General features: G+C 29.8%; 1 protein-coding gene across 1 annotated transcript; it reads left to right on the top strand.

Moving 5' to 3' along the window:
• The first annotated feature begins 5,666 nt into the window (after nt 1–5,666).
• LOC118056798 (glycerophosphodiester phosphodiesterase GDPDL3-like) lies at nt 5,667–12,683 on the top strand. The gene is made up of 9 exons (XM_035069151.2): nt 5,667–5,971; nt 7,066–7,359; nt 8,064–8,173; nt 8,345–8,846; nt 9,274–9,312; nt 9,422–9,706; nt 10,358–10,500; nt 11,215–11,698; nt 12,032–12,683. Exons 1-9 carry the CDS (start codon nt 5,860–5,862, stop codon nt 12,328–12,330), a joined length of 2,268 nt encoding a protein of 755 aa, XP_034925042.1. The 5' UTR covers nt 5,667–5,859; the 3' UTR covers nt 12,331–12,683.
• The last annotated feature ends 12,036 nt before the right edge of the window (nt 12,684–24,719 follow it).

Genomic DNA, 24,719 nt, shown 5'->3' with positions numbered 1-24,719 from the left:
ATAGTGTTTTAATAAAGAATGATTGTTCCTCCACTGATAGTGATAAGAAATTGTGTAGAATTGAAGAGATGATGAAAATGCTTCACTCCATAAATCGAGTTCATTTTTGTGGTGAATTACACATTTTTTCTATTAATTTTTTTTTTTTTTTTTTTGTGTTTAAGAAGCAAGATGGAGATGTGGGCAATAATAGGAGATATTGATAAAAAGTTATTTTGGCTAAAATTAATGTTTGAATAAATTTCAAAGCCTTAGACCTAGAGGTGAGGTTCTGTTTTTTAAAATGACATGTCATTATATCCTGCTTAAATAATGTTACAATTGACTATTATTGAATAATGTTTGTTGTTTTTTATGTACAACCATTTTTTATTTGCTTGTGTAATGTGTGTTTTAACTATAAGAATTGGTTATTTTATTTGTACAATAAGTAATTAGAATATAATTGCTATGTTGATAACATAAGTCTTTATTTATGTTTAATATGTTTTATGAAGCATATCTTAATGTTAATTCTTTTATTATAAAATAGTTTGAATGAAAACATAGTGGTGTTGTCTACTTTATACTTTTGATAAGAGAGTCATGGTTGGAGTGAATCACTATAACTTCATTGCACTGTGGCTTCATTTTATTATAAATTTGTTGTAGTTGTTGCGTTAATTATTTTGACCCTAGTTAAGTTAATCTTTCATTATATGCACTATAATTTAAATTTGTTTAATTTGGTCATTTTAATAGACATGTAATAACCATATTGTTATATGTGTATTGGAACTTGTTTACCTAGCAGTTTGATGGTTAGAAGTTAGAACTGGACAACTTGTATTGTTATTCTATTTGAGAAGCATTAGATAAGATCATGTACGTACTATTGTTACCTAATCACTTGACACATCTAAGGTTGGGAGGGAAGAAGAAACGAAAAATAATAAAATATTATCATGCACGTACTATTGTTGCCCAAACACTTGACACATCTAAGTTAGCAGAAGTTATGAATGCCTTATCAACATAACATCACACAATCACTCACTGGTGTTACAAAAAACACACCTAATTCTCTATTATAAAAGTCATAAAAGTACGATGCCACACAACCACCTCCTAGTGTTACACATCTTGTCAATACAGCGCAACACAATCACCTACTAGTGTTACACAACACACACATAATTCTCTATTATAGAGTTATTAGTGTGGGCGTCAACAAGTCTCACCAATGGCTACTACGATGCTACCTTATCTCACTAATTAATAGTGTGATGCAACAACCAATGACTCATTTTATGGGTTGCTTTGCGTGGTAAAGGTATTTATTCTTCATGATTATTCTCGCATGATATATCTGCAAATCCACTCTCCACAGGTAAATATAATAATATAACCACCACACACAACAACCACGACATGCACTCTTTTATGTTTTTGTTCTCTTTGTTATATAATATTCACTTCTCATGATTTATTAATTTAAATATTGGAGAGTCATATATCCTGATAAGAGACTTGCTCTCGAGGGGTTCATGAAACACCAACACAATCCAATTAAAAAAAAATCTTCTAAAATCCATGACACTAGCCTTGAAAGGCTCATCTTAATTTGAGGTTTTTCCAAACTTTATCATTTTTATGAAGAAGTGTTTATTTTATTAAACAAAAACCAATATTTATTGAGTTAGAACACTTGATTTAAACAAAATAACAAAATAATCATCAAATTCTATGTTTATTTTTGCGTTTCAAAAGCGCTTTTAAAAAAATTTAAATTTTATTTTTGCTTCAAATTAATATTTTTTGGTGTTTTTAAAATTATTTTGATGTGCTGATATCAAAATTGATTTTTAAAATATAAAAATCTATTATTTTAATATATTTTTAAATAAACAATATTTTGAAAAACAATTATAACTACACTTTTCAAACATCCTCTTAGAAGAATATAATATTGGTCATTACTTATGGATAGTGTGGTAACAAGCCCATAAAACAAGATGTTGATTCATCTTTTCACAATGACGCCACCAACCTCACACTTCTTTATTTTTCGATGCTTTATCTCTATGACCGAATAGAAGTCCTCGCGGTTGTTATCTTTCTTGAATTTATATGAAAGAAAAAAACAAATAAAAAACGTCATGCTTTTTGCTTTTGGGGGACAATGAGAAACTATGTTTTGTCATGTCATTCAATGTTGATTCAAATGAAATAAATACCATACATACCACCACCACCAACCTGAACCTATGTTTGCCCACTTGTAATTTTTCACAAGATTATATTTGGAATACCCTTACAAACTTATAAGCCTAATCCGCAAGTAAATATGTTTTCTATATAATCATTTAAATTTTGTTGTTTAAAAGAGTTATGAAAAAAATAAAATAAAAATAAAATTCTTATGATTATATTAATCATTTTGAATGATTGAAACAATCTTGAGAGGAAATAAATTATTATTTTTATTTAAGAATAACAATATTTTTGAACCGAAAGATTTTAAAAACACACTCTTCACATTATTTTGATTTGATGTATTAAAAAATAATTTAATAAATTCTTTTAAATCTTTATCTTAATGTTGGAATCCAAAAAAATAAAGAAAGAAAACAAATGTTTAAGATTAAGAAATTTAACTTCGATGGATGCAAGATAATCTAAACTAGAATATTAGCCCACACTATACTATAAATCTTTTTTTCTAATGAAAAACAAAAACCCTTGGAGATTTATGTTGTGTTTTCTAAAAAAGAATTAATCATGAATATAAAATCCAATACATGTTTTATGATATATTTTTTAATATTGAGATGGTGATATATTAAATAATTGTTTTCTTAAATATTATAACAACAACATGTTGGATTGACTTGAGTCAATCGGGGTTAACCAACCTAACTTGCAATCTAGATCATAAGAATATAATAATTAATAAAAAAAATCAAAATAAATAATGAGGCTTAATACCCAAGGAATTGAATGTTGAAGGATTAAATTAAAAATAAAAATATTTAATTCAAAAAAGAAAAAAAAAAAAACCCTAAGTGAATCTAGTTTAACCTGTTAAACTCGTAATCTGGGTCATGCTTCAAATTGAATGTAATAAATTTTTATCTCTTAAATTATTCTTTATTTAATCACACTAAATATGGGACTAAAAAAAGAAAAAATAGCCCTTTTTTAAAGTTAGATAAACAAAAAGGTTTTTTTTTTAATGAAAAATAACAATAGGAGAAACTTAAATGAAAAAGGATGAATATTTTTATTTAATCTTAAAGAGCTAAAAAAGCATTAAACAAAAAAAATACCATTTTAAAAAATATTAATCAGGCCAAATGCGCAGGCCAACCCTCGCATCTGGCCTATAAACTTAGGCATGGCTGGCACGTTGAGCCTCTTTTTCCTAATAATAGAGGGTAGATAATGCATTGTCCGCTCATTATTTAAAAAATAAAATGAGGCAGAAAACATGTCATCTATGTCTCTAGAATCCAATGAATAGAGGATCGCTGACAAATTAGGGTAGTTATATTTTGTTTTTCATAAAATTCATTTTTTCAACTTATTTATGACCTAAAACACCTAAAAATATCCTAAAGACTTTGTTAAGCTTGTTTATAGGATCAAATAATATAAAAACATGTCCATAAATCCAAAATCAACCTAAATTCAAAAACCTTGTTAAGCTTAAATCTATCATCTCAAGCAATAAGAAGGCATAATAACACCCCATTAGAACTCCTCTCATCGATTTAAACCTAATGGTTTAACTCGATGTCAACAAATATTTTATTTCTTTATCATTGGAATCTAATGACTTTATCCCTCCACTCTAAAATAGAGACTAAGAAATAAGAAAGATAAAGTTTTGGATTAAAATGAATTTAAAAAAAAAACTAAAGGGGCTGAAAAGCGATAATGTGGAAAGTAGAAGGAGTAAAGTATATTTTTGAAAACTATTGTGCCCGTGAAATTAGTCGAGCTGCGTATAAGCTGGTCTGATCACTCACATTAATATATATATATAGACACACACACACACACTCGCAACTTTTTTTTTTTTTTTAAATGTTAGAACTTGGAAGTATGGTTCACCGTAACACAAATGGACCTCCCTCATCAATCCTTTTACCTTGGGGCATTATTGTCATTGTACAGACTTCCATGAATTGAATACACAAGCTTTCATTAAAATAACAAGTGACGACAACAAAAATCTCTCTCAGCTCATCATCCAACCAAATAATTTAATAACTTTAAGCCAATTGGCTCTCACCGTCAAGATAACAAATCTCAAAACGCACGTTAGATTAGGTAGTGTTTAGCTTATGCGATTGCTGTTTAAAAAAAAAATATATTTTAAATATGTAATTTTAGTATTGATTTTAAAAATATGAACTTAAAAAATATATAATTAGTTAAAATTATTACGAGATAAACAAGTTAAATTAATATTTAAAATATAATTATATATAGATCAATAAGTTATTTTACTAATCAAACAATTTTTTCTTTATAATTAGATAAAAAAAATAGAAATTATTATTTTTAACATGTCATTAATAGATTACATATTTTTAGACAAATAAACTCAATAATAGAGTAAATTATAAATTATTTTTCTATTTTTTTATTTTAATATTAAATTAAATAGTTTTTCTAATTCTAAAATTTAACTAATCATATAGCATTATTTTTTTTATATATTTAAAATAAAAATAAACATTTCAAAATTTATTTATTAGCCTAAAATTTAGATGAGTATCAATAGAAAAAAAAATTTAGTTTGCATTAAAAGTTAATAAACTTCTTTCTATAATATTATTATAAGATAAAATCTGTTATGTAAATAAAATTTAAACTATGTAAGCTTATTAATAGGCTAAATAATCAAACTTGTTGATAAGGTGATAATTTTTGGTTCGGTTTAGTTTTTATTAAATAAACAACCAAACTGAATTTTTTTTTAAAAATCAAAACCAGTTCAAACTGACCGATTTTGATTTGGTTTGGTTTTTTTAGAATAATAACTGGTTCAAATTGATTTGGCTCGGTTTTTCCAGTTTTGGCTCGTTTTTTTTGTTTGGCTCGATTTGTTTTCTAGTTTGGCTCAGTTTTTTCCTTTTTTTTTTTTATTTGGGTTCAGTTTGGTTTGATTTGGTTTTTTGGTTTCATAGTTATAAAATCTAAATTAAATCGAACTGGTCAATTTGTTTTTAAATTCTAATCGATTTTTTCGTAGTTTGGTTTTTTTAGTTATTTATTTTTCTGGTTTTCCAGTTTAATCAGTTTTTGAGTGCTTTTGCTTATTCCTATTTGTTGATATATATATATATATAAAAAGTTCAACAAATACCTAATACAATAATTTATTAAAAAGATAAACCTTCAAGGGTTATTTGACTATAGTGAAAGAGAATTATATATTTTTTTAATATAAATATTGATGGCAGCATAATAATTGTGTATAAAATGTTTATTAATTTGAAAAAACACTTCAAAATAATTTTTTGTTTATTAAGATCATTAAAAATATTAAAAAATTATCAATTTAATATATATTTTTTAAAATAAACATTGTTTCCTCGAAACCTAGCGGCTCTTGTTGACAATCCATGTTAAAACATCGATCAAACACTTGCAATAACAAATAATAACACTAAAAAAAGAAGAAAGAAAAGGCTCGCTACATTAACAAATCTGTTAAAAGCCTGTCTGAAAAGGTTCCATTCCTCCCATCTCTCTCTATCTCCCTCACCCCCCCCCCCCCCCCCGGGAAATCTGTCGCATTTATCGAGAAAACTTGGCCGGAGTTTTGCTTAGGCTCCTCCAACAAGTCGCCGGCTAGATTTTCCGGCAATGTGTAACTTACGCTCGTTCTTCATTCCTCTACTAGCTGTGCTACTACTTCAGTCATTGGTGGTTGTTGTCTCTGCTCAGGGATCTGCTAGTACCTGGAAAACACTCACCGGTCGGTCTTTGCTTTTCTCTCACTACCACGCACTCAGATTTCTCTCTCCCTCTAGATTTTGTGTTCGTTTGCTAGGAAAATGCATTTGATGCTCGATTTTCTATTTTAGAATTACAGCTTAGTAGCTAGTTGCATTTGTAGGGAAGTTTGTTTTCCGTCTTTGAAGATTTGGCCTTAAATAAATATTGAAAATATACAAGTGATGCAATATTTTACTTTTTTTTTTTTTACTTTTGATTTATGATAAATGAGTAATTAGAAGAATTTGTGATAATTTTATTTATGGTATCCTAGATCGTTAAACACCGTTTTAAATAAGCTTTAGTTAAGAAAATAGCAAGGAACAACATGGTTACTATTTCTAAAATAAGATCACTTGTTTGTATTGGGCCTTGAAGATTACTTTAAATTCAAATATTAAAATTGATTTCTTTTTCGAAAGCTGATTTTGATTTCATCATGGGCTTATGCAAAATGAATTCTTGAATTTCTTTCTTTTCTTGGAGAAATCACATCATGTCATTTATGGAAAACCTTCAATTTATATGAAATTCCTACCAGTTCAGTTCATTATACACACACAAAAAAAAGTGCATGCATTTTTTTTCATGAATTACAGGCTTTTGGATATTGGTGTTGTGGGTGGTTTTTCATTTTTATTTTTACATTTCCCCACACTCTAAGTTCTGATAAGTCAATTGTTTTATGTGATAGTTAATTTGCTCGAACCTGGCTTTCCAAAAACCGGAGGTTTCTATAAATCTGAGTTTGTTGAGAAAATTGACCAAAAAAATAATTTTGTTGGTCAATAAAATTCTTTCAAGAAAAATGGCTACTCATAAGATTCTTGGTGCTTTCCAAAATATTTCTATTATGAATACCCAAAAAATGTTGAACTTGCAACTTAACTAATTCTTGTATGCTCACAAAATAATTTGATGTAATTTGTGTTGCAATAACAATTTTTGGTTAGTGAACTTGCAATCTGTGTTGCAGTAAAATTGCATGGATAAAAATATGACCCTATAACACATTTGAGTAGAGTCAATCGACCTTATAATGAAAAAAGCTCACTAATCAATTTCATTCTGCAGGAAATCCCCCTTTAGTCATAGCACGTGGCGGGTTTTCAGGATTATTTCCTGATTCTAGCTCAGTTGCTTTCCAGTTTGCAACGCTTACAAGTTTGCCGGATGTTGTCCTATGGTGTGATGTGCAGTTAACTAAAGATGGTGTGGGGATTTGTGCCCCTGATCTCAGGCTTGACAATTATACTAGCATTTCACAAGTTATGCAAAATAAGGATAAGTTGTACCTAGTTAATGGAATTCCTACCCGAGGATGGTTCACAGTGGATTTCACTTTCAATGAATTGTCACTTGTATTCTGTGAGTTTGGCTAAGACTTCAACAACTTGCTTCATATGGTTATTGGTCATTTTTTGGCAGCCTGTTTATTTCTATACTTGTAAAGTATTATTATTACATGAAGTGATCATTTGATATATCCAGATTTTCTTATTGTTGATTGCTAAAAATTTGCATGAATCAAGTGAATCAGCTGCCATTTGCTTCTTTTCATTTTTTGTTGAAATTAGCAATGAATTGACAAAGGCGGGAGTCAAACTCAAGACCTTACCCCTTTTACTTGCATAAGAATAACACAAAAGTACAAGCTGTTTATTCTCCATTCTTATTATTTATTGTTGTTGTTATAGTCCTTCTGTTTGTGAAGTTTGCTTGATGTATAAGTGATAGTTAGTAATGGTCAAGCATGAAAGACAGTTAATAACATCAAGGCATTTAGAGACACTGAGAGTTTTATTGCAGATAGCATACTTCAATCAAATATTTGAAGAAAAAACCAACGGGGGGTTGTTTTGTTTTTGGATTTGGATATCCCATTGTTGATCTTCAGATTTTACTGATAGGGACCTGCTCATTAGTGTCTGAAGGAGATTTTATCTAATTTGATCTTCATGAGATTGACTATGAAAATTTTCTTAGCATACCAGTCTGTGTGGATCAACTGTTTCTTAACTTCTCAATTCCTGCGCTGAACTTCTGATTCTGACATTTTTTTTCCTTGACAGTGACTCAGGGAATCTATTCTCGGAGTGAAAAGTTTGATAACATTTATCCCATACAAACTGTTGAGGATGTGGCTAACTTAAAACCACCAGGCTTATGGTTGAATATTCAGGTAGAGGAGCAATATAATTTCTGTTTTATCTTACACCAGTACCTTCTATGAACTTATTAACATGAAGCCTTCTTTACTGCTGTTGCTGTTCTTCCCTTCCCTTTAATTCAGAGGAACGTGCACTGCCATCTATTATTTCAACCAAATCTTTTTGTTCTGATGCTTTTGCAGCATGATGCATTCTTCACACAGCACAATTTGAGTATGAGAAACTACGTACTGTCTCTATCAAGAAGGGTTGTCATTAATCATCTCTCATCACCAGAAGTGGGTTTCTTGAGAAGTATTGTTAAGAGATTTAACCTAAATATAACAAAACTGGTCTTCCGGTTTCTGGAACCAAATGTGATCGAGCCATCAACAAATGAGACATATGGTTCTCTCTCAAACAACTTTACTTTCATCAAGACATTTGCATCTGGAATTCTTATCCCCAAGTCATACATATGGCCTTTAGATGCAAGTAATTACTTACAACCTCATACTTCTATCGTCTCGGATGCACACAAGGCAGGGCTAGAGGTTTTTGTATCAGATTTTTATAATGACGTTCCACTGAGTTACAATTACAGTTATGATCCTGTAACTGAGTATCTCAATTTTGTTGACTATGTTGACTTCTCTGTTGATGGCGTGCTCTCTGACTTTCCAGTAACTCCTTCTGCGACTATTGGTAAGCTGCAATCCTTCTCTTTAAGCATCATGGATCTGAACAAACCGTGAACTATTGGTCCAATCTAGTATTTTTCAACTTAAATAACTAGACATTTGGCAGTAATTTCTTTATGGGAGCAGTTGTTAGCTTGCCTACCATCATTGAACTTTCGACTGTTGCTACTTCTAGCTTCTCATGTCAGAACATGCTTGGTACTTGATTCCTTATCACTGTATGATTCAAATTTTGGTCGAACTTGAAAGGTTTAGTACTGTGACTGCTGTTTTCATTGACTCATAGAACCATTGAGACAATTTCTCTTCTTATCCTAGCTGTAATCTTTTGGTTGGAGTTAAAGATTATAATGCTTAAGTTCTGTCTGGATATTTCTCCTAATCCAGAGAATAAATATTTTGAGATTCTGATTTCTCCTTCTGTATTGCAGATTGTTTTTCTGGTCTAGGCAAGAATGCTGCACCTCAAGGTGCAAAATTATTTTCTGATTCTTTTTATATGAGATTTAACTTCAAAAGATATTGCATTCTTTGAACATTAGTACTTACGTCTTCTGTCCTCCTTTTCTCATGGTTCAGTGAACCTTTCGGTCATTTCAAAAAATGGTGCAAGTGGAGACTACCCTGGTTGCACTGATTTGGCTTACCAGAATGCTATTTTAGATGGTGTTGATGTTATTGATTGCCCTGTTCAAATATCAAAAGACGGGATACCATTTTGCTTAGGCTCTATAAATCTTTATGATAGTACAACAGTTGCCCAATCAAGTTACAGCAATCGTTCACAGATTATTCCACAGATTAAGGCAGGCAATGGGATATTCACCTTTAGCTTAGCATGGAGTGAGATTCAGAACTTAACTCGTAAGTTGCCTTTTACTTCTTTGCTTTTTTCAATCTTCTGTTGCATCCCCTTCCCAATAAAACATGATTTTTTTTATAAATTTTTTTCCTTTTAGTGCGAGAAAAAGTTTGGCCTATAAACAAACAATTACGTGGGGGGGCATTACTCAATCCTCACATTCTGCTAAAATAGAATGCTCATTACTGGGTCACAAAGTTAAAATAATTTAGGACATTGAGGAAGACAAATAAAGAGCGGCCAGCCAAAAAAACACATCCATCTAGGGCTCAAAGGAAATGATGTCTTGGTTGTGGGAGTCACAAGACAAGATCTCATAACCAGCTATTCCCACCACTTGAGATTTGAGAATAAATACATCAAAAGAATTACAGAGATTACAATTCTTGGAACAATACTAAACGCAAATGTCCTTTTCCTGGCACCATTCTTTTGATTTTGCTCTCTTTACATTTTAAAAGGTAGAATTTTGTGAGAAAAGGAACAGAAATATTCCTCTGCTCTTTTTTTTTTACTCCTGCCGAACTCTAAATTCTGCTTTGTAATCTAGTTGTTTGAATTCCATATTATGTTTCTTTGTGGATGTATGATTGTCAAAATGTTTTCATTGAAGATAATGATTTTGTATTGATCCGTTTCTTTTTTCATTGTAGCGGTGATTTCCAATCCATATTCAAAATTTGAATTGATACGGAATCCCAAATTCAGAAATTCAGGGAAGTTTCTAACATTGTCTGATTTCTTAGCATTGGCAAAGAACACTAGCTCGCTTTCTGGTGTCTTGATTAGCATTGAGGTGAGTTTTTGCTAAGCTCACATTACTTGTACATGATCCTTTGTTTGAATCATCTGATTCCTGCTATAGCATTTGCTGCGTTTTTACTCTGAACTTGCATAAATGGCTTGCACTTAATATTCCTTTGATTGTTTGTGGAAATTTTACATCTTTTCCTGTTGGATGCAAAACATGTTATCAAAATCAAATTTATCATCACACTACACCTTATTAGTAAACAAAAGCAGTGCTTAATTGATTAGTTCTGTCAGTGGAACATATTATCTCTTTTATGTTTCTTCCCCAACTTGGAAACCATTTCACACATGGTATTAGTTTCCATGGTTGATGAAACTTAATAGACCATCATATTCAATGGTTGCTCATTTCAGATATCTCATCTGCTAGCAATCTGCATTTTCATTTCAGATATCTCATCTGCTAGCAATAAAGATGACAATTGTTCCTGTGGTTGTATTAACCGCATCCTTTGGCGTAACTTCCTGCCACGCTTCTAGTCTCATGAGTAGCTCAGATGCTTAGTACAGACCTTTGAGCTATAATTGCACGCCTGAGGATTTCTCTCATAGAATAATAGAATAAGGTCTTCAACAGCAGCCAAAAAAAAGAAGAATATGTGATTTTTTTTTTTGTCCACATTTCATGCAGCTCAGTAGGAAAAATGAAGGTTGTACCCACCTGACTGATGTTTGTTGTCTGTTCTGTTCGTTTCAGAATGCAGCCTATCTTATAGAGAAAGAGGGATTGCCCATTACTGACAAAGTACTTGATGTCTTGAGCAAAGCTGGTTATGATGATCCAACTTCCAAGAAAGTTATGATTGAGTCCACCAACAGCTCAGTTCTAATGAAATTTAGGGACAAAAACAATTATGAGCTTGTGTACCGGATTGAAGAGGATATTCATGATGCTCAAGATGCTGCACTGAAGGACATCAAAAACTTTGCTAATTCCGTGGTCATCAGCAGGGCCTCTGTCTTTCCTGAAAGTTCTTCATTCCTCATTGGTGTCACAAATGTTGTGCCAAAGCTGCAATCGCATGGGCTCTCAGTTTATGTGGAAACTTTCAGCAATGAGTTTGTATCTCAGGCATGGGACTTCTTCTCAGATTCAACAGTTGAAATTAACTCCTACTTCATGGGAGCCAACATCAACGGTGTTATCACAGAATTCCCTCTGACTTCTGCCAGATACAAGAGTAAGTCACTGATGTTTCTAGTTTATATGCAACAATACAGGGTGAATCCTGGACGAAGTTTTATGTTCTGGACAAATTATTCCTTAGATGATCTTGTTCTCATGAAAATGTCAGTTTAATTTCATACTGTACTAGGCTGAGAAAAATAGATTCGCATATTACATGTTGAAATCAGGTTAGGATCATACAATATGACTTGAGAGTATATTTAACAGCCATTATTTGTGCTAGTCTCTTTTCAGATTTTAGGGAAATTCCATAATAAATTTATCCACCAGACATGTAGTGATATCTGTTTGCCATTTAGTAACACATTGCTCCATTTTATTGCAGGGAACCGATGCTTGGGCAATAACAGTAGTTTACCTCCTTACATGAGCCCTGCTCAGCCTGGCGGTCTCATGCAGCTAATCCCTTCTGGTGCCATGCCCCCAGCTGAGCCTCCAAACCCAGTGTTAACTGCATCTGATGTTGAGGAGGGACCCTTGCCCTCTAATACAGCAATTGCCCCAGTTCCAGGTGGTGGAGCTGCAGCAGTACCACCGGGACCTCCAAATGGGCTGCCCAAGATTGGTGCGTGCATCTTCCTGTCCAATTTGGCTATGCTCATCACCATTCTTCTGCTGCTTTAAAACTTTAACATGATCACTCTATTCAAGATCATTATGTGCTTTGTCATTTCCAATCCCTTTGGTCAAAGATGAAGCACCTTGGAGCTTTTTGTTGAAGGACTGTTCAAAGCTAATCTTTTGTGTTCTTTCTCCTCTCATCTGTGTTTATTTATTGGACGGCTGTGAAGCTTTCTTTTTGTTGTAGCATTGTAGGCATTTTTTCCCTTAATTCCCTACGTATTGTGAAAAAAACAAATTCCTTAGAGGACACGTAAGATGTAATGGTGAATTGACTGCCTGTTTCATGGTTGTAAGATAATATTATTCTTTGATGGTAAAGTATATGGATGGTATGGAAGAAACTTAAAAGGATAGATTTCCATTTGTCATTTGCTGACTTGCAAGTTGCAAGGTGATTTTCCTTGTTTAAAAAAGGATGAGGAGATGAAGCTCTTATAAAAAGAAAAAAAGAGAGAAAAGGATGAAGCTGGTTGTAGTAAAGGGAAGAAGCGTTCATGGCTGAATGAAAAAAAATTCAGTTCGGCTTGTGGTCTTTTTCTTTTGGTTTATGGTCTTTTCTATTTGTATATTCTCGGGAATTCAAGGTTTTAGTCGGATTTTTAAACTTGATTAGAGGCCAATAAAGTTTGAAATTTTAAATATACAATTAAAAGGGAAATAACCAAGCTAAAAAAAAAAAAAAATGTGGCTCATTTGAAATTTAGGTGAATAATTTCATTTTATTCACATATTCTCTATTAACTCCTCATTGATTCCTTTAGTTTTAACATTCTATATTTTGATTCAAAACTATTTTTTTCATGTTTCAGTCATGGTGTTTGCAATAAAGAGAAATCAAAGGAAAATGAGAGACATAAAAGAAAGTTATCAGTCAATAACATCTTGATAATAAAAAAATTTATTTTATATCAATGAGTTTTATTTGACAAGAAAGAGCTTTATTGAGGTGTTTTTTACCTTTTTTATCTTACTAGAAAAAATAGATAACATCTTTGAATTGGATGATGTTTTGTTTTTTTGACAAATAAATGGTTGATTGAATTATATATTGATTTGTGGAGGTTTATAGGGTGTTTCTTTAGTATTTTCAAGTATAAAATGGGTTGGTTTTTTTTTTTTTATATATATATAATAAGTAAGGAACTTGACTTTTTAATCACATTAAATTATTTAAAGTCTATAAATGTCGTCTACCACTATAAACACCACATCATTCTCATAATTTATTTATTTTTAAAAAAAAGAAGATTGCAAAGCATGTGGACTTGGCCTCCTTTGTGATGGGCCAAGTGTGCTAGCCCACAAGCTTAATTGCACAACCTTTTTTTTTTGTTAAGGTATTTATGGCTTTTTTTATTCTATTTTAATTAAGTTGTATTTAAATAAATTACTTAAAAATATATCAAGGATATCATTTTATTAAATATTATTTCATTTTTACTTGGTTTTCAACTAAGACTACAGTGTTCTTTTCATAATATTAGTGAGTGATCTTTTTATACACTCTTTCATGATTTTTTTTTAAAACTTTATTCATTGATTTTTCTACCCATGTCTATTTTATTATTGTATAATTAGATAAAAAATAAACTCTAAAAATTTTTATTGTGGAATCGCTCGAGCAATGTATTATTCTTATATTTTTTAATATATTCATGTCAAGATTATAAAAAAAAAATTGTTTTTTTTTATTAAAACTTGTCTTTATGATTCCGATAAGCTTTTTTTAAAATAAAATAAATATTATGGTAACAAAAGAACTCATTAATAAGATGAATTGAAAGAAACATTATTTCATCGTTCTATTTGTTTGATTTAGTTTTTATCAAGCATATAAAAAACAAAACTATATTTTTAGAGAAAAAGAAGAAGAATTATACATGCAAATTACTTTTTTCATTGAAATTTAAATTATTAATTTTCTTATAAGAAAAATTGACATATAATTAAATAAACAAAATTGATAACTCCTCTTTGGCACGAGATCAACTATTTTAATCTGTATCTATCTCTTGAATTTTTAATTTATTTTTTAGCAAGCATTAATGACTCTTTTTTAACATTTATTCACATATATAATTCTTGATTTATTTGATTAAACTCATGTGTTAAAGTTTTATTTTTAAGATTTTTTTCTTTAAGCTAAAAAACACACTTAAAACGCCTGAACATCTTTTTAGAAAAATTAACTTTTGATTTCAACTCGAATTTAAGCACGCATAAGATGACTAGTAAAATGTGTAAGGAAAATAAATATATTGTCATACGTAAAAGAAAGCAATAAGTAGCATAAAATTATGAGTAAATTGTATAATAAATTATGTATATAAGACTAACCATTGTTTTAAGTTATTAGATGATTTATTTATATTTTTATAGAGATAAAATCTCACATAAACATAAAATCTTAAGCTTAAACAAATAATCTATAACATATAAAGAATGTACAATCTTAATCCTAGCATAATTTGCACTTAATTTACTTCACATATTTTTCTGGTAAACATCTCTATAATAACATATGCTTATATCAATTTATAATATCCATAAGTTAGGTTATATATATATATATATATATATAGGATTTGATTTTTGAGCTTAACCTTCTTTATTGGTTGATGTTTGATTTTATTTTTTTTCATTATTTTCTTAAAAACTAATAATAAAATTATTGTTCTTAATCACATGATACATGAATGGTTTAAAAAATGAAAGCATATTGATTTGCCTTTTATATTTCAATCAATCATAAAATTGACCTTGAATGACATGGAAAATCAAAAACTATTTTCCAAAATGTCCACCATATTTCATTGTCTAACATGTTAGATATTTAAGAAATTTCTAAATTAAAATGTTTTCTAGCTTTTTGGCATGATATTACAGTTACAATAACTATAATTTTGATTTATAGTTAATTTATCAATTCAATCAATTAACTTCCTATCATTTCATCTTCTTTAAAAAAACCCCAATCCTTATTTGAAAGAAATTAATGATTTCTAAAAAAAAGAGATAAACTTTAACCTTATTTCTCTATTTAAACACATAAATGACATCTTCAAGCTTTGCAAAATAAAACCCTTCTCTTATCACCCATTTCTAGCATTACATAGATTGAATCACTAATGTACATTGATCTATCATCAACATTCTCCTACAAAAAATTGATTTAAGAATGTCTTCGGGCAATATCAAGAAGAAATTCTATAAGAAGAAGATAACTTGTTTGCCTTAGATGTATAAAGAAAGGCTTTCACTCTAGAAAAAAATCAAGCAAACCTCAATATATAAAGAGAATAAAACTATGCTAATAGATCTTTGACATAATCCAACTATATGGGATTACCACTAAGCCTAGCAAGGAAATGTGACAACTTTATCATTTTTTAGTTAAATCAAATAACATCTTTGTATTTAGGTATAGGATGCAAATTATATTTCTTATGTTTTGGCTTTAATAGGAAGCCTATACTCAAGAGGTTAGCTTTGTACATCCATATAATTTATTATAGGTCAATTTGAAGACATATTGGTAAGTACTCCTAAATATAGTGTTATTTTTAAGAAGGAGAAGAAAGGAACCAAATTTTCCTTCTAGATAGAACATGTAGCTTTTTTTTTCTTTTTTTTTTCTTCTCTTTTGGGTACATAGATATTTAATTTTTTCGAAGTCTTATAAATTAAATAAGGCCTAGTTAAATATAGTGGTGACCTTGACTAATGGTAGGACCATTGTCCTAAGACCTTTTATGTTAACTCATATATATATATTGGTATTAGAGGAATGCCAAGTGAGAGGTGAAAACTAACCACCCTTTCATGATAAAATGAAACTTTTATTGAATTTTATAGTGGATTTAAGCATGGGAAACTAAAATTTTCATGAATCTAGTGTCGTGTTGTCGAATTTGGACTCCCTATTATTTTTCTATCCATGACAAGGAGGAGTGACCAATCCATGGTCATTTTAGTGTCTATGAGAACATGTTCTAGATGGCTATTGATTCTTAAACGTCAAAGGATAAATTCTAAGGGAGAGGAGAACATTGTAGCGTGAAAAATTATTCTAACCTAAAAGAATCTACAGTTTAGTTTAGTGATAGATTTATTATAAAGGAACAACTATTTTTCTTATGAGCCCTATAACCTTTATTTCGTGGCAAGACAATCAAAGTTTGTATAATGTGTTCCATTTCTAATGTACTTATCATTAATAGTTCTCATTAGACAATAATTTTCAAAATTCTAAAGGAAGTGAAAAATGTAACATAGTTAACAAAACATAATTTTGGATTCTACAGTGTGAGAGACTTTATGCTAATATTAGGAAATTAATTAAGGTTTTTCCTATTGTACAAGAAAGCTATATATATATATATATATATATCATCTTAAACCCTTCTTTTAAAAAAGATGGCTAAGAAACTTTTATATGATGAAGAATCCTTTTACAAAAGATGGTAAGAGAAGGCTTACTAAAAATCTAGCGAGTAGATCAGCTAAGAAATTGAGCAAAAAAAACTTTTGATGAGAAATTTTTTATACTTTAGTTATTCATTATACCTTATTGGATAACTTGTCTTCTAATATATATATATATATATTTTTTATTTTTTAGCATCATAATCTATAAGGGCTCTTTCTATAAAGGTCTCTCAACCTATCAATTATTTATAGCATGCTATTGTTGAAAAAGAAAAAGATGATGCTTATAGGAAAGCTAAACTTGTATTTCTATATATTGTTATTACCTTTAAATAGGCATTGTAGGACATTTATTCATGATTGATTCTTACTATATATATATATATATATATATATATATATATGTGTGTGTGTGTGTGTGTGTGTGTGTGTGTCTACAGAGATTATAGAACATAATGAATTACAAATATTATGGAGATTATGAAGTGAATAAATAGAGAGGATCCTGGTAGAGAGATCCCAAGAGGGATCTCTTAGTAAGATCTCTGCATCTGCATATCTCTATATCTCATCATCCCCCTCAAGCTCAAGGTGGGGCTGAACTGAGATAGAGCTTGCCATGATTTGGAATAAATTTTGTACCATAAAGGGATTTAGTAAAAATATCCATAATTTGATTCCGATCCTGGAATGTATGTCAAAGAGAGAACACCACTCGCAACCCATTCATAAACAAAGTGAACATCAATTTCGAGGTGTTTGTACGGTGATGGAACATTAGATTCTTGGCTATATGAATGACATTAATATTGTCATTATACAATGTAGAAGGAGGGACACAACAACCAATATTCTTGAGTAAATGCACAAACCACATAAGCTCACCTGTAGTTGAGGCTAAGACACGGTATTTAGCCTCGGCTGTTGATCGAGACATAATAGCTTGTTTCTTAGCGCTTTAAGATATCAAATTATCACCCAAAAAGATAGCAAAACCAGTAGTGGAATGTTTGTCATCCTTGCAACTAGCCCAATCGACATCACAAAAACCACGAAGTTTATGAATAGAGGTACGGATGTAGTGAAGACCAACATTGAGAGTATCCTTTAGATACTGAAAAATCCTTTTAACAACAATGAGGTGAATATCATAGGGTGCTTGCATGAATTGACAGACTTGATGAACAACATAGGAGATGTCGAGTTTGGTTAGAGTGAAATATTATAATGAGCCAACCAAACGACGATAAAGAAAATGATTAACTAAGGGAACACCATCAACAACAGACATTAAAGGCCCTAATGGAGTGCTTACAAGTTTGGTGCCATCAAGACCAAACTTTTAAAAAAGAAACAATAAATACCTTGTATGAGTGATAATGGACTCATCACAAGCAATTTAAAGACCTAAGAAGTAATGAATGTCACCAAGATCTTTCATATAGAAGATTAAAGATAGGTGTGCAATAAACTTGTTAATCTGTAAAGAGGAACTTCCTATTAAAAGAATGTCATCAACATAAATAAGTAAACGAATAATGCCTGATCCTTTAGTGTGATATAATAAAGATTGATCATAGGGACATTATGTGAATCTCATTTGTTGGATATAAGTGCTGAATTTTAGGTACTAGGGGCAAAGGGCTACTTTAAACCTTACAAAAGCTTTATGGAGACGATAAACATGATCTAGATGGGATAAATCCTCAAAAATTGGGGTTGAGCCAAACATACTTGTTCGTGTAGGTCACCATGAAGAAAAACATTACTAACATCTAGTTGTCTGACAGACAAGCCTTGAGATAGCCCAATGGTAAAAATTAACTAAATAGTACTTGGTTTGATGATTAGACTAAAGGTTTCATCATAATTTAGGCTTGGTTGTTGTGTAAATCCACGAGTCACTAGTTGAGCTTTATACCTTTCAATAGAGCTATCAATTCGTGTTTTGATTTTGAGCACCCATTTACTGTTGATAACATTCATGTTTGGCTGTCTTAGTACCAAAGTTCTGGTATTGTTGGAGCATCCATTTCATCTTGCATTGCTTGATGCCATTGTACAGATGTTGAAGTACGCTATCTCTTGTTATTGAGTGATAAGGTCAGCAACAAAACAAACAGGTATTGGATGTTATGAAGAGAAGAATACCTTAGGTTTTAGCTTCCCTATTTGAGCTCGTGTAATCATATGATGATGTCGTTGTGGAGCAAGTATGGGAGAAGCCTTTGGTGCTAAAGTATTGAATTCTAGTGCAGTGAAAAGAGGAATTGGTTCAGGAATTGGAGACTGAGATACTGATACACTTAGGACAATTTTTGATGAAACATGATGTATTATTTGTTGAGTTGAGACAATTGTTTTTTTAGTCATGGTATTGAGTAGTTGAGGAAGTGCTCTAACTTCAAATAACTAGGAAACATATGTGTTAGGTTTCTGCATGCATCTGTAGGGAAACTGGGATTCATTAAATTTCACATGATGAGATATGTAGAAGTGACTTGTCTAAGGTTCAAGACAGAGATATCCTTTGTGATTATTTGAATAACCAAGAAACACATACCATGTGGATTTAAAGTTCAATTTTGATCGACCAAATTATGCAAGTAGTGGGTAGCAAGAGCACCCAAAAACTCGTAAGGAATTATATGCAGAAGCATAACCAAAAATAACTTCATGCGGTGAGTTGTAACCAAGAACTAAAGTAGGTAGATGATTTATTAGAAATATTGCGGTATGAAAAGCTACTGTTCAGAATTGTATTGAAACAGAAACATGTGATAACAATGTTAATCCATATTCCATAATATGCCATTGACGACGTTCAACCAATTCATTTTGTTCTAGTGTTTATGGACATAAGAATCTATGAATGATACCCTTAGTTTTTAAAAGATTGTGCAGGCTTTGATTAATAAACTCACCACCCCTATCACTTTGAGTTATTTTAACATAAATATCAAATTATTTTTCCATTTGCTTGAGGAAAGTAGATAATATTCTTGCTACGTAAAATCTACGATTCATAAGAAAAAACCATATATATCAAGAATATTCATCAACAATGATTAAATAAAAGTAATAGCCATCATAAGAAGAAACATATAAAGGACCCCATACATCTGTGTGAAGTGTATACAAAAAAGAAGTAGCATAAGATTTATGAGATTCAAATGGTAACTTTGTTAATTTTCCCAAGACATAGCCTTCATAGAAAGCATTTTGTTTATTTATAGATGGTAAACATAACTTTATAAGAATCCGAGCTTGAGGATGGTCAAGTCGTACATGCCACAAGATGCTAGATACTTTATTGGCTAAAAAACTGACTAGGAGATGTTGAAAGTTTTTTGCAGGTTGATTGGATATAACCCATCCTTTATGGAGCCCTTAAGGACTACCTAATTCATGTTTATGTCCTTGAAAACAAATCCCTATGGATAAAACAAAAAATAACAATTATTTTTCTCTTGTAAATTGAGAGACAGATGGTAGTTTCTTCTTAATTGCAGGAACCATATGAACATCATTTAACTTCAGATTAGTGGTAAGAAAAAGAATGTGTCCAGTGCTAATGATAGGCAAGTCATGACCATTACTAACCATGAAAGATTCGTTGCCAAGATAAGAGTTCATACCTTGAACTTTATTTGTGTTAGAGGCCATATGTTGGTTTGCACTAGTGTTAGAATACCAGATCTCTTTTATAAATTCTCCAATTTTGATAGTAGCTAAAGCTTTGTACTAATCTTTATCAAAAGCAAAACATTTGTCTACTTTGTAATTACCCCCCCCACATTGAAAACAAGTGATGCCACCATATCCACAACCACCATGATGTGAGAATTGTTTTTAACAAGTTCCAGATGAGCCTATATTAAAGTTAGGGAATCGAGTCTTTTTAGCTCGTGATGATGAAGTATTGCCCGTGGAATTTCTTCTAGTGAAATTGTGATTATTACAGCCTTAAGTGCCAGGGTTCACCCATGGCTTAAAGTTTTTTCAGCCACAATTTGTATAAAAAGCAATGTTGGAAGTATTTGCTCGTGCTTTTTGAAGTTTAATTTCAAATTCATGGAGTTTGCCAATAACTCCTTCAAGAGATGGAAAATTATCTCTTACATTCAATTTTGTTACTATAAGATCAAATTCAGATCCTAATCCTCGAAAAATGCAAATGATGAAATCATCTTCATTCATTGGTTTTCCTGCACCATAGAGAGACAACCAAAGATTTTGCTTTGTGTAAATAATCTTTTAAAGAATAAGTACATTTATTCAAGGATTGTAACTCGTCCTTTGATTTGTTGAATACGATATTGAGTGTGAGTACCATAACTAGTCTTTAGCACTTGTCATGCAATGGATAATGTAACACCATTTTCATCATGTACTCACTCATAGCCTTAGGAATTGTAACACCATTTTCGATTCTGGTAGGTTTATAAGGTCCATTCTCTATAAATAACAATAAATCAGATTCAATGGATTAAAGATACTGACTCATAGCTTTCCAATAGGCATAGTCATTACCATCAAAAAAAGGTGTCATAGAGGTTAATGATCCTTCAATTTGTACATTAAAACTAATGGCTGCAATTCTACTTAAAGTCTAAGCAAACTTATATAAATGAAAACCAAACTCTAATGCCAATTGTTGTTATATAGGATTAAGGAAACAATAACACCTAAATGGGTGAATTTGATGTTCCACTAATATTAACAAATATTGCAATTAATTCAAAAAAAAATTAAACACAATTAATCAACAATATAATTAAATTGCGTAAAGTTAAAGGATAAGGAAGACATATTGCAAACTCGATTTTTAATGTGGTTCAACAAACTCACATCCACACCTCACACACCGAACTGGTCTTGAGTATTATATTATTAACTAATCCAAGCTAGAGATTACAATGTCCTTGATGAATCCTTATTAAGTCCTTTTTTTCACCACTTGAAGAAATATCAACTTTAACATTTTTTTACCTTGGTGATGCATCTCACTAATGACCAAGAGTTTTTTTCTTAAACTCTTCAAGGTTTACAATTCTTTGAAATGTAACAACAGTCTTTTAAAGAGTAGATAATGCAATTGAAAACTATGATGTATATAACTCACTAAACAATATTTGGTATCACCAAACGATCAACTAGTTCACGTATAATTCTAGTTTTGGTAGTTTAAACCTGATGAATTTTTAGAACCGTTTTATCATTCATTTTAAAATGTATGCAAAGTAAAGTGTGTGAATTCATTTTTGTTAGTGTTATCAAGTATGATATAAAGATTTATATATGAGCACTAAAATGAAAATTTCATTTTGCTTCTTTTTTGGACTTGATCCATGCATTGTTGATGTATTCTTACATGTTTAAAGCTTATTCTGAACCAAGCATATTATTAATACATTTTGATATTATCATCATCATCAATATATAAATAAAATCATAAATAATACCTAAAGATCAATAGAAACAAGGATCCTCAAACTAAAAAAAAAAAAAAAAACAGAAGATTAAAATGAAAAAAATAGAACCACTTCTTTTAATCAATAATGATTTGTAAAAATATAGGATAATGCATGTGTGTCTCGTAAATGATCTCTAGGATTAGTTCCTTTTTTTATTGATATATATATTCCATAAAAAACCCATGAAAACCACAATATGTATAAACACAAAGAATTAGTGCGTGTGTGTATTAAAACCTTAAAATTATTAACACGAAAACAAACTTTCTAAATATATTTTTAGGAAAAAATAAAGAAATTTTTTTTTTCATAATTGAAAATCAAAATTCAAGTTAGAAAAATAATTATTGGCAAATGAATTTCAATTTAGAAAAAGAGAGAGATATGATTTAAGGACATTATATTCATCGATCCTTGAAGATATTTCTCCATGTGAGAATTTTCTTAAAATTCATATATCCTTATATATTTATTAGGATATAAAAAATTAGAATTTTTAAAAAAGTTAACCGAATCTAAGAACAAAAAAACTTTAAAAATTAAAAAATTCAGAAAGACAAAAACTTTGAACATTTCAAAAAAATTAAAATAATTCATAGAAAATATAGAAAAAACCATAGAGACTAATGAAAAAATTTTAGAACTTGTGTCCTGTAAAATCAGATCAGTTTTTTTAACCTTTAGATTTTACTGATACTTTCATTTTTTTCTTTTTTCTTTTTATTGTTATTATGTTTTATAAGTTCTTTTCCTAAAGTTTTCAAGTTTCTTTAATTTTTTATAGTTAAGTTTCACCCATTTTTTATGTTCTTATAGTTGAGGGGTATTTTATCAAAAAAAAAAAAAAAAGTTTATGGGAGAAAATAATAAATATATATGGATGAACATGTCAAAGAATACTATCAAATATATAAAAATAAATTGGTCAATTACTCTTTTAATCAAATATAATGAAGAAATCATTCGCAACTAAAACAATTAAATAAAAAAAGGTTAGAAGTATTGTTCATCGTAACACAAGTGGAACTCCCTCACCAATCCTTCTACCACGAGGCATTATTGTCATTGTACAGACTTCCATGAATTGAATACACAAAGATTTCATTAAAATAACAAGTAACGACAACAAAAACCTCTCTAAGCTCATCATCCAGTCAAATAATTTAATAACCTTAAGTCAGCTGCTCTCACCATCAAGATAACAAAATTCAAAATGCAAGTTAGATTAGGTAGTGTTTAGCTTACGCGATTACAGTTTTTTTTAATATTTTAAAAAAGTAATTTTATTAGTAATTTTAAAAATATAAACAGTTTAGTTAAAATTGTTGTGAGATAAACAAATTATTTTAGTTTTTTTATAAAATTAATGTTTGAAATATAATTATATCTGGGGTTGAATTTAAAAATATAAATTATGTTACTAATCAAACAATTTTTTCCTTATAATAAAATAAAAAAAATAAAAATTACCATAATAATAAACGGTTTAACATATCATTAATACACATTGCATATTTTTAGACAAATAAACTCAATAACACAATAAATTATAAATTAGTCTCTTGGTTTTTATTTTAATAATAAATTAAATAGTTTTTCTAATTCTAAAAATTAATCAATTATATAGCATTATTTTTGTTTATATTTAAAATAAAAAATAAACGTTTCAAAATTCATATGTTAGCCTAAAATTTAGATGAGTATCAATAGAACAAAAAAGAGAATTTAGTTTGCAATAAAAGCTAATAAACCTCTCTCTATAATACTATCACAAGATAAAATCCAAACTTGTTGATGATATGTATAAAAAACATATAATTGTTTTTAAATCAACTAATAACAAATACAATAATTTATTAAAAGGATAAATCTTCAAGGGTTATTTGACTATAGTGAAAGAGAGTTATATATTTTTTTAATGTATGGCAGTATAATAATTGTGTATAAAATGTTTATTAATCTGTAAAAAACACTTTAAAATATTTTTTTATTTTTTATTAAAATCATTAAAAATATTATCAATTTAATATTTTTTTTAAAAATAAAAAAATTCTTATGATTGTATCAATCATTTTGGATGACCGAAACAATCTTGAGGGGAAAGAAATTACTAATTTTATTTTAAAAAAATAATATTTTTGAACCAAAAGATTTTAAAAACACACTCTTCCATAAATCTTTTTTTCTAATACAAAAAAAAAAACCCTTAGGGATTGATGACGTGTTTTCTAAAAAAGAATTAATCATGAATATAGAATCCAACACATATTTTATGATCTATTTTTTAAAATATTGAGATGATGATATATTGAATAATTATTTTCTCAAATATTATAACAACAACATGTTAGATCGACTCGAGTCAATTAGGGTTAACCAGCTCAGTTTGTGACCTTAATAATAAGACCATGATAATCCATCAAACGCAAATTAAAACAAATAACGAGGCTCAATACCCCAGGAACTGAATGTTGAATGACTAAA

This window comes from Populus alba, chromosome 1, assembly GCF_005239225.2.
Source record: "Populus alba chromosome 1, ASM523922v2, whole genome shotgun sequence".
NCBI lineage: Eukaryota > Viridiplantae > Streptophyta > Magnoliopsida > Malpighiales > Salicaceae > Populus > Populus alba.
Note: the sequence above shows the minus strand (reverse complement) of the source record. Positions and strands in the feature narration are given on the sequence as shown.